This window comes from Chenopodium album, chromosome 20 (genome assembly GCF_948465745.1).
Source record: "Chenopodium album chromosome 20, dcCheAlbu1.1, whole genome shotgun sequence".
Lineage (NCBI taxonomy): Eukaryota > Viridiplantae > Streptophyta > Magnoliopsida > Caryophyllales > Amaranthaceae > Chenopodium > Chenopodium album.
In genome coordinates this window covers 38,515,109-38,526,429 of record NC_137853.1, presented here as the reverse complement: position 1 = coordinate 38,526,429, position 11,321 = coordinate 38,515,109, and the positions used below count along the sequence as shown (strand labels likewise).

At 35.2% G+C, this 11,321-nt stretch overlaps 1 protein-coding gene and 2 non-coding genes across 3 annotated transcripts; all 3 read right to left on the bottom strand.

Moving 5' to 3' along the window:
• Positions 1–129: 129 nt before the first annotated feature.
• Positions 130–201, bottom strand: TRNAP-UGG (transfer RNA proline (anticodon UGG)). The gene has a single exon. It is a non-coding gene; the product is annotated as a tRNA-Pro (tRNA).
• A 71-nt stretch (positions 202–272) lies between these two features.
• Positions 273–344, bottom strand: TRNAP-AGG (transfer RNA proline (anticodon AGG)). The gene has a single exon. It is a non-coding gene; the product is annotated as a tRNA-Pro (tRNA).
• Positions 345–851: 507 nt separating this feature from the next.
• Positions 852–6,732, bottom strand: LOC145597396 (monocopper oxidase-like protein SKU5). Its single transcript, XM_081653552.1, has 9 exons — positions 5,934–6,732; positions 4,291–4,400; positions 3,929–4,199; positions 3,699–3,837; positions 3,078–3,441; positions 2,452–2,817; positions 2,279–2,357; positions 1,652–1,848; positions 852–1,426 (listed from the first exon to the last, which is right to left on the bottom strand). The coding sequence occupies exons 1-9, from the start codon at positions 6,078–6,080 to the stop codon at positions 1,321–1,323; spliced, it is 1,779 nt and encodes a 592-aa protein (XP_081509678.1). The 5' UTR covers positions 6,081–6,732; the 3' UTR covers positions 852–1,320.
• Positions 6,733–11,321: the final 4,589 nt, after the last annotated feature.

The window sequence follows — 11,321 nt, the reverse complement described above, 5'->3', positions numbered from 1 at the left end:
CAATCATTGTCCTGGATAGAGGCCAGAGTTGTAACCCTTATGATTTTACCGGTTTGCGATAAAATTTCATTAAAAGGATTAAGAAATTTCAAATTCATGAAATTTATAAAATTAGAAAACTGTGATAAGGGGGCATTCCGAGAATCGAACTCGGGACCTCTCGCACCCAAAGCGAGAATCATACCACTAGACCAAATGCCCAGCTCATGTTTCATATCCAATAATTATTTATTTATACTTGTATATAACGAAACAAAAAATAAATAAGAAATGGGGCATTCCGAGAATTGAACTCGGGACCTCTCGCACCCTAAGCGAGAATCATACCACTAGACCAAATGCCCTTTGATGTTAGAAGAATCATTTCTTTACTCTCCAAACTATTAAAGACTGGGGTTCTACTTCGTATAAAATAAAAACAAATATCACATTTTACAAGTAGTGATTTTATAGTTCCTCTTGGTAGCAAAAAGGGGATCTTCATTGCTACTCCTTCGGTTTAATAATGTTCTTTCCACTCTAATAATTTTGCCTCACAAAATGATTTTAAGTGGGAAGAACAATACGAAATAGGAGTACCTTCTGAAAGTTAATTCCAAATATTAATGTTCACAGCTTTGGGAAATAAATTTCAAACAACCTTAACCATTATATTGAATTATTTGGTTTCTAAAAAAAAAAATATTGAGTTATTTCTTGGACACGTTTAAAATTTACCAACTTCAACCTCCCCAAAGGCCAATCACCCCTCCTTGGGCTGGTAAAGTGGTAATAGCAGTAGACTAATATACACATATCAATGTTTTTTCATCAAGGAAATAATACGAGGTGTTGGCTTTGCTGAACATACTACATACAGTATTACTCAACAAACCATAGCTAAGTGCTAATAATGCACAATCATTATCTACTTATCTGCCATAAATGAATGACAATATATGCATGCCCTACTAAGTTGCTATGCCAGGTTGAAGCAGGCTTGCCATTTACAGAATTAAGACTGTAGTTTAAGAGAAGCTGAATATCTGTTGTGTTATCAGTCCATCAGATTCATGTATTTATCCATCTACTTATATCTATCGCACAACTAGTTAGTCAAAAATAAAAATGAAAATTAAGTTAAGGGTGATTAGGCAAAAATGGTAACCTTAGTGTTTATACAAGAATAATATTTCCTCCAAAAATGAGCTAGTGTAAAGAATAATGAGAACAATGTGACTCCTATCAACATCTTGACTTGGCTTCGGAGAAGGCACCTTTGGCGCACGTCTTCATTTAATAGTGAAATGTGAATGATGATGTTCTTCTAAAATCATGTTATCAGAATAAGAAGCATACAAGTGAAATAACTAAAGCAACCAGCGTTGTACTGCTTACACATGCAAGTTTCTGCATACGCGAAAAGTCTATCCTATGAGATTGATCCCTGCAGTTTTGTAGAAAAAGGTAGGAAAATAAATTAGTAAACCATCATTTTTTAGATCAATTATAATCACTGTATACTGTAATCAACAAATGGCAGTGATGGTTTAATGTTATCTTCAGAAACATTCTAAATGGATTTCACAATTGAAAGTACTTAGCCAATGACAAAAAAAGAGAAAGGGAGAGCATGGGTCAGAGGTGGAAAGTTTATTTTATAACGTCTTACCTCTGTAAGGATGATAATAAGCCACAATAAATTGTGTTATCTGGCAAAGGAACCTCTGAACTGTCCTTTTCAGCATTATCAACATTAATATAAACCTCCTGTCCCAAATACCAGGAGTTCAAGTTCTCAGCACGAAGATTCCAAATGCCGGAGTTGTCAAGTGAAACCATAATGGCAGTCCATGCTCCGGGGTAGACCTGAATGTGGGATATAAGTCAAGGAGCAAGGAACAAAATATGAAACTTGTAGTAGCTTATACTGCATGAAGTATAATTTTGAAAATATAACAAACTGTCCAAAAAATACTCCATATAATAAATTTTCTTTCTGGCCTACCTTGGTTGCTCTGATAGCATTGGCTATTAGTTTGTTCAAATCATAATTGCACTAACACATAATTGTGAATCTTAGAACTTTTTTGAATTAAGTACTTTTATTTTATAGCTCTGAAGCATCCATTCAAAGACACAATCACTCAAATTGCAACAACATATTAATTCTTAACCCTTTATACAACCAACCCAATGAACCAAGACATTTGACTTAGTCGACTCACCTCAACCTCATGACACAACAAATAATACCAGTCCACAACATAATATGAAACAACCCAAATAGAATGAGTACCTGAGTAGTGCAACGAGCTACTGCATCATCTTTGTTGTAGATGGACCTGCTATTCTCTGTCCACGTCCCATAATCCATGCTAACAAATCAAATGAGAACTTCATAAGCTGCGTCTTTAACTTCCAAAGGGTACAGAGTAAAAAAAATATCTACATTTAACGCTCTTAGCTTACCCAACAACAAAGAAGGCATATCCATCTAAATGATAAGTTTGAACAGTTGTACCGCTATTTTGAAGTATAATCTCCACAAAGCCTCTGTAAGTTGCATTTATTAATGAAGTGTCAAGCCTTGAAGGTCTGTTCATTGGTTTAATTGGGAAATCAAGCTTGTAAACTCCTGGTACATTATATAGATGTGCAAGCTTTAAAGGAGTTGAAGGCGTTAAGTAGGATAACCCATTGAGAGTTGCATGCCACTTCCCATCAATTAGCTCTGCAGGTTTGCTAACAAGAACGTAAACATCTGTGACAGTAATTTGGCCATATCTGAAAGATCCCTGAGGATTTGGACGGGCAGCACTTGCAGTCAGATTCCACCTGCCATTCAAAGAACATTGAAAATTCATTCAGCTAAACAGTAGATGGAATAATCTATCTAACAAGGAAGCCACAGAAATAATGAGTTCAAATTTATAATATTGACTATGCAAAGTTGACCTCAAGGCTTTGAGTAGACCCTGTATCCAATACTTCATGAAAAATCATGAATTTATTAAAGGCATATATTCTCCTTGTAAATTCCGCACAAACAAAACTTAAAAAATACTAATGATAGCAGAATTGCACTTTATAACAACCTTATGGACTTTGCTTGAGTCATAGAGTATGATGGGTCTAAATTACTAGGAAGATCTGGAAGAGGACCTGAAACGGGTCCCTGAGAATTGGAGTAGCGCAAGAGAGCAACACCAGAAGCTTTGGCCCCGGAAGAAGAGTTCACAAACCGAGGACTGGCAACAATGTAGTAATCGCTTGTCGCATCTTGATCCATGGTGACTAAGAATGAGTAAGACTGGCCAACATGAATATCAAAATCTGTGTATTTCTGCTGAACTGTGTATGACCCTTCAGTCTCAACAAGAATTAGATTGTGATTCTGGATTCTGAAATTTAAGCTGGTAGAGATACCGACATTTGACACTCTAAGACGATAAGTCTTTCCTGTTTCAATAAATAAAATAAAAAATAAATAAATAAATAAATAAATAAATAAGAAAAAAAGATGAAGCAGGGCATTTTCTCAAAGAAAGCAAACTCTCATTAAGGAGAAGAAAATAGGCAAATAGCTCTATGCAGGTCAGGATCTTGAAACATTGGCATGCGATTTCCTATCTAATGAATTGATAGTGATTTGATTCAAGAATTAATCAATTTACCACACAACCTTATGTCCTTATATTTATATAGCAAAGTTGTACCTGGATCAACATATACCGATAGAAAATTGATATTTTCAGGAACAAGATTTGTATCATAGCGAAAAGGACCAAATCCATTGAAAAGTACACCATCAGGAGCACCAAGGTCATGTCCTTCTTCAAGGTCCTTCCGAAGCTCCTGATATCCCAATAAAAATATTTAGATTCACCAAATTTGATCAATAATTAGCTTCTGCCAATAGCTAATGGGCATAGAAGCTCACAATTACCTTATGACTCTTTATATACCAATCACTAATTAAAAGAGTGATGTCTCCATCAGGGGCTCCAAAAGGTATTGGGATAATTTTCCGGTTGTTTATTGTTATTCCTCCGTACCCACCAGCAGCTCTCTGAAAGTTAAGGGATGGAAAGTAAAAGAAACTCCCTATCTGATCTTTAACTTGAAAATCATATGTCCAGTTCCAGCCAGCGGGGATAGCACAATTTGTCCCTGAGACGCCATCCTGCCAAGAATTTTTCCTCTGCTGTACACCAGCCCTGCATTTGCCTAAGCATATTAAGATCTTATATAAAGTGCCAATTGTCAGGATTGCCGAATTTGATCATCACTCAAATCATTGAAATTTACCAAGTTATAAGCAGTGGTTCATCAAGGTCGTTCCTAACATTCACGACGACATTCCAATTAGTCGTAACATTGAGAGTTGGTCCTGGGAATTGCCCATTGACAGCAATAACCTGGTTGATGATTCAATGTACATAAGTTTATAATCTCATCTAATAGCTATAAATTACTTATGAAGTCACAATGTGAAAGAAGATAGAAGGGCTGCAGAAGGCCTAAAAGAAAGTATAAGTTCAACCTACAAAGCAAGAGAATTTAAATCAAGACGAGTATAAATCGAGCTTCTCTCCTCATGATGGACACAAAACAGGGTCACGGCTTGTTACTGTTCTTACTAGTACCATATTGAGGGTGTGTTCTGTTCAAATAATTTTAAAGTTATTTCAGAACAAAAAATTCAGATAAGTTCTAGTAGGCTAAGTTGAGAAGTTTTAATCAGGTCTAATAAGTTCAATTCACAACTACAGCTTCAGATAATTCAAATTCAGTTAAAATGAACAACCCAAAATCAGTTGTAGCACAGAATAACACAGAAGCACATAATGCAAAATTGCTCTCATATAAACCGTAGAATTCACAATCATAAAGAAATGTGCCACAACATATAGTCAAATGCTCAATAGAAGATGGACGGTGGAAGGAGCTTCTACATGAAGCAGGATGTTTATAAACTGTAAACTTTGGCTTCCATGCTCTAAGATAAACTGAAGTCTGGCTTGTTGTACGATTCTATGCACCACTCAAAGCTAATTTACTTGGAAGGCGGAACAATAAACATAGTCTTAATTGACAAAAAATGTCCATAGCAATTGTGAGTTTGTGACTGAATTCCAACCCAAGGGTTTCTCTTTGTTATAAAACCATTTTTGCCTTCCAAAGCCGAAAGCCGTGTGTTTGGACTTTAGCCATACAGTACATTCTCCATCAATAAGAACTACTCGTAGATGCTTATTTTTCTGCACTAGAAAGATCCGATGCTCTAGGGCCGAGTAAAACGGAATTCCATGACATATTCACATTATTTAGTCTAATTTGGGCATCAATCTTAATTCTTTACTCCATAATAAGCAACAATCCCAATCTCCAGGTAATTAGAGAATTAAAAAAATTACTGCACAAAATTCAAGGCCTGCTTCAAGCAGAATCAAATTGTCTGGTTGCCTGGTTCAAGTTTCCAAAAGTCGCTTTAAACTAAAATTTGGTACCACAACAGTTATTCAGCAGATTTTACAGAAAATGCAGCTTAATCATCATCAAATCAGGAGTAAAAAGCAAGCAAAAAGACCTCATTCTAAAAAAGGAAACTCAACTATTTCAAGATTAAATACAAACCCAAATTGTCAATTTCCAAAATTAGCAATTATAGTAAACAGAATCATCCTCTTTTTCAACCCAACCATGAACAAATTACCACAACTAAACATATTGTGCATCGTTTATGTCAGATTGTCAGCTAGCTTAGTTGGTAAAGTTTTACGGGTACTCTACCCAAACAGCGGGATCAAATCCCGTCTACATCATCGAACTTTAAAGCTATCTACACCCACCGACACTAACAACCCAGAAAGATAAATCAAGCAATAAAGCATTCAAAATCAACAACATAAACCCAGGAAAATGGAGAAAGAAAGAAAGAAACCCAGAACCTGCTGTTTAGTTCCAAGAGGAGAAGCAGTAGCATACGAAACTCTCCAATCATAAAACACATATGGGTCTTCACCATAGCAGGATCTAAGCAACCATAGCAAGCAAATTGATAGATTAACGCCCCATAATTTAGCAAAACAGGGCATTTCTTTATCTTGTTTAGTTTTCTCTCTCTACTGCAGATTCAACTGAAAGAGGAGAGAGAAAATGAAGGATAAAACTTGGGAAAGTGGAATGATGAGATGCAGAGAACATTGACATGGAAAGTGGCCATGGAAACGCAGCAAAGGAGTCTTCCATGTCGTCAGCAAATGGGTCCCAATTTTTCTGGGATTTCGAGAAATGGGGCCCTTTTGGATTCAATGGGTGAGAATTGAATAGAGAAGATGATCATTTATTTGCGGCTTTTTTGAATTTACTTAGCTTGTGTTTTGCTTTTGGGGTGTTGATCAAACTCGCTTTATCCTTTGTTATGGGTTGATTCAACTCTTTATTGACCTCTTTTTAAGTTTTTAGTGTGTGTGGATTTTAGGGGTGGCAATTGGGGTTAGTGTGTCGAGTTTGATTTCGGGCCGTGTTGGGAAAAAAGAATCGAGTATAATGTTCTTACTACATAAAGTTTGATGTTAATACAAAAAGAATAAAAGAGTCAAATTGAATTAAATACAAATTGTTTAGATTTGGTTCAGGTTAGGTTAGGTTAGGGACTCTTTTATTTGGGTTTGAGTGGGATCAGATAGATATATTTAATTGTATGTAGATTGGAACTTTAAAAGCATGGTGTAGATGCAATGTTATCTTGGTAAGTTGGTGGATAAGCACATACTCGTATGAGTGATATGATCGTATGGCTTGTCCAAGGTAGCATACTCTCAAGTTTTTACTCCCTCCGTCCCTAAATTAGTGGTCTATTTCTAACATTTATTACTCACATAATGAAGAGAATTGGGTCTTTAACAAATGGAAGGAGTACTTAACAAAATTTTATGACTGATGAAAATGATAAGGTTGCTATCATTCCTTATTGCAGTAGTAAATGGCTAACAATTAGTATGAATTTTTTCTTAAAAAAAAAGTGTTTTTTTTTATCAAATTTAGCTAATGTTTGATAAGTAACTACTAAAACAAATAATGTAAGTAGGTAATATTATACACTTTGTAATTCTAACTTGTCAATCATTGAATCAGCCAACAGTCGATTGCTGAACAATGTTTATCAGTTAAAGCTTTTTTTAGTTGTCCTTGAAAACTAGGGCATCTCTAGATTCCCAAATAGTGGCTTACTATTTCTAGCAAAGATATAGTGACAAATTTCTTTGAATAAAACAAGATTATTATTGGACACTCACATGAAGTGATTTGTCAAGTTACACTCCATATTCTTACATCAAAAATAATTGAAAGATGGAAGAGTAGAAAAAAAGTGTCTTGGAAAGAACAAACATAAATTTTGTATGTCAAAAATTTCATTAATTATAGGGTAATGTACTGTAAATCATAACCTTAAAAATTAGCCTATATGCTAGTAAGCAACTTCATCAATTGCATCCAAAAAAAAAAGCAACTTCATCAACAATTGTACATTTTATCTATACTTCTTTTATTTCATAATACGAGTAGTTCAATATGAGTACTTACATTCCCTAATAGAAAAATATCACACTTTAATCTTTTACTATAAAATTATTAGGGCTTGTACTACATTCATGTCAGAGCATCCATCAACTATTGACTAATATGAAACAAATTCCAGTCCGGCCCACGTCACGTGAGTTTGTACAACACAGCCCAACGCTTTTATATTTTGGCCATACCTCAAATATTTCACATTTATACTCCACAAGGCACAAGGCAAAAGTCCAAATTATAAACAATTTTGATATAGCATTTAATACTAGTGGTAAGGTTTATATCTCACAATTATAAAGTTGTGGGATCAAACTCATCTAGAGGCATTTTGGGGTGGGGATTCCCTTACCCTTTCCCCCCACTCTCAAAGTGTCTAACTCGTTACCTTTTTGCTAAGAGGACCTGTGAGGGGTTTTGGCCCACTAGGGTCATTCTCTTTACAAAAAGTAAAAAATAAAATTGTCATATATTTTAACAATTGAATTTCTCCATCATTATATACATATGTCGCTTCTATTAAGAGTGTGTTTTATTTATCTGAACTTATTAAAGCTTATTTTAGTTGCATTTGAATTTAGATAACTAAATTGAACTTATCTAAACTTGTTAGATCTGTAAAAAGTAAAAATAAGGTAAATTGAACTTTTTATTTTTAATTGTGTAGTCTAGGGAAGGATCCTCTCTAGTCGTCCTTGTGTATAACCATTAGAGCATCTCTAATAGCTATAGTTAAATACTTGCATTAAGTCTTTAGAAGGTCCAAACAGCTTGTTAGACCATTAGAGTTGAAACGAGAAATTAAGTTAGCCATGCATATTGGCTTATACAAACTAGTCTGGTTGGCAAAAAGTTAACTACTCCATTTTGTTTAATCATCGGAGTACAAGCTAGAAATAGGAATAAATCGAATAACTATGTACGTGACATGGCAATTTTTTTTTTTTTTTTGGTGTTCCATCCTATTCATCTTTTGGGCTAATCCGAATCCGGAGATCGGTTATGGGTGATTAGGTTCCAGTCCTCTTCCAATTATTGTTGCGGGAGATCGAACACAGATCCTCCCTATCAAGTGCAGTCTCAATCACCACTGCACTAACAACCAATTAGTACATGGCAGTTAACTTGCCATTGAAGATGTTTTTTTTTTTGCATAATACGAAGTAATTATATATATCCTTCCTAATTGAATAAATTAATGTGCATATACGAAGTATATAGGTAGCCAAGCTAGGTAAGCATCAATAAGCATAGTGGCAGTTAAAGCTGTCAATTCGGGTAAATAGGTCGGGTTTGAGTTGGGTTTGTGTGGGTCGGGTCAATACGGGTTAATGTCAGGACCTATGTGGGTCGGGATCGGGTTGGGTCATGTTTAAGTCGGGTCACGTCGGGTTATACATTTTTTCGGGTTCGGGTCGGGTTTAGGTCGGGTCAATAAAAGGTCGGGTTACATTCGGGTCGGGTGAAAAACAAGTCGGGTTAAATTCGGGTTTAAATGAGTTAGGGTCGGGTTCGGTTCAAGTCAATTATTTTCGGGTTATAATCAGGTCGGGTCATTATCGGGTTTGAGTCGGGTTCGGTTCAAGTCAATAATTTGCGGGTCATAATCAAGTCGGGTCATTTTCAAGTCGGGTCATTATCGATTTGAGTCGGGTTCTATTCAAGTCAATAATTTGCGGGTTATAATTAAGTCGGGTCATTCTCCGGTTCGGGTCGGGTTCGGTTCAAGTCAAAAAACTTGCGGGTTATAATCGGGTCATTTCCAAGTCGGGTTTAGTTAATAATTTGCATGTTACAATCAAGTTGGGTCATTTAAACTTGTCTGGTCATTCTCGAGTTCAAATTGGCAAGGCAATAATTTGCGGGTTATAATCATGTCGGGTCATTTCCAAGTCGGTCTCGGGTGTGGTTCAAGTCAAAAATTTTCAAGTTATAATTAGATCGGTCCTTATCAAGTCTTTTTATTCTCGGGTTATAACAATCAAGTCAGGTCATGTTCGAATTCGGTTATCAAATATTGGATTAATATGGGTTTAAGTTTGATATCAGGTTTTTTAAATTTTTTTTAATTTATTTAAACTCCAAATTAAATTACGTAATTTAAAACAATTTCTAAAAAAATGTTAAATAGACAAGTGAATAATAAAATTTGAATTCCCTTTAAAAAAAATAATAATAAAAAAAGATAAGTCAAGTAAGATGAGAAAAACCTGCTATTGTTTGGGTCCCGTGTATTTTTTATTTTTTTTTTGGCTGCTGTCTAGTTCAGTTTTTCTTTGACGAGGATTATGTAAGAGATAAGTCAACTAAGATGAGAAAGGCCACTTTTGTTTTATAATTGGAATCCATGTTAATAAAATGAAAAAAAAAGCCTGAAACTCAATAGTCAATACGGAGAACTCTTTTTATCCTAAAAATTCCTAAATCCTAAAATTCGGGTTAGTAGTAGGTCGAGTTTAAATTCGGGTCGGGTCAATAACAAGTCGGGTTGAATTTGGGTCGGGTCAATAACAAATCGGGTTGATTTCGGGTCGGGTTTAAATTCGAGTCGGGTTAGGAACGGGTCGGGTTGAATTCGGGTCGGGTTAGTAACAGGTCGGGTTGAATTCGGGTTTTGATGGGTTAAATCGGATTTGGGTCATTCTCGGGTTCGAGTCGGGTTCGGTTCAGGTCAATAATTTACGGGTCACATTCGGGTCGGGTCCTCTCTAGGTCAGTTCATGGTCGGGTTCGGGTCTCAAATACTCGGGTCAACTCGGGTCTAGGGTTGGTTTCGGGTCGGGTTCGGGTCACCATTTTTTTCGGGTTCAGACGGGTTAGGGTCAGGTTAGGGTCGGTCTTTCGGGTTGGGTCAACTTTTGACAGCTCTAGTGGCAGTTATCCTCACATGGGCCTCTATTAACCAAACCCATGATCTATTCTCTGATGCCCATCTATTTAAGCCGCACAACTGGGCCGCTTATTCTCGCTTTCTCCTTTGTTACAAGTATTATTTATTTTTCTAATGCTTTTTTCAATTATCACATCCAAAAACACTATACAAACATATACAAGGTTTAACGTCCAATGTTTTTAAGTTTTTCGACAAATAAAGATGACATAGTCACATAGAAATGAAAAGCTTATAAGTGAGAAATAAAGATAACACATAATACATAAACTTATCTAAAAACATACATTTTAAATGCATAATACAGTATATTAAAAAATTGATAGATAACATAAAACACGAAAAAATAGTTGAAAGCATACACAATTGTAGAATAAAGAATCACACATTGTGTATAAGTGTATAGCTAGGGTATTCACAAATCAGTGATCGTGGCCTTTCAGAGGCACATATTTTGGCAAAAAAATTGATATGTTGAATTTTCAATTGATGAATGATGACTATTCTCATTCACGCAAGCTTAAAATTATTTAGTCAAATAATTTGAAATTTGAATAAGTGACTATGTTATATTTAATTTGTATTTGATTTATATTTTTTCTTGTAGGCCAAATATTAGATGAGTGTAAGTAATACGCAAACTTCTACTATTTTTGGTATTAGAAAATTAAAATTCTGTGTCATTTGTATTATTGTATACTATAACCAAATGCAATTGTGATAAGCCTTAATTTTTATTCGTCAATAATACAAAATTAGGTAAAAACGACCTATTCACAATCCCTTTTCCTTATTTTCATGTCATTTTCATGTATTATCACTCACTTAAAAACCCTTGCTTTATGATTATGCAATTTGAATGTATTAAATT

Coding starts and splice junctions, on each gene's coding strand:
- LOC145597396 (XM_081653552.1), bottom strand. CDS start 6,080: ATGCCCTGTTTTGCTAAATTATGGGGCGTTAATCTATCAATTTGCTTG. Junction 4,401..5,933: donor CTCTTGGAACTAAACAGCAG/GTTCTGGGTTTC, acceptor ATCATCAACCAG/GTTATTGCTGTCAATGGGCA. Junction 3,838..3,928: donor GGTATATAAAGAGTCATAAG/GTAATTGTGAGC, acceptor TTGGGATATCAG/GAGCTTCGGAAGGACCTTGA.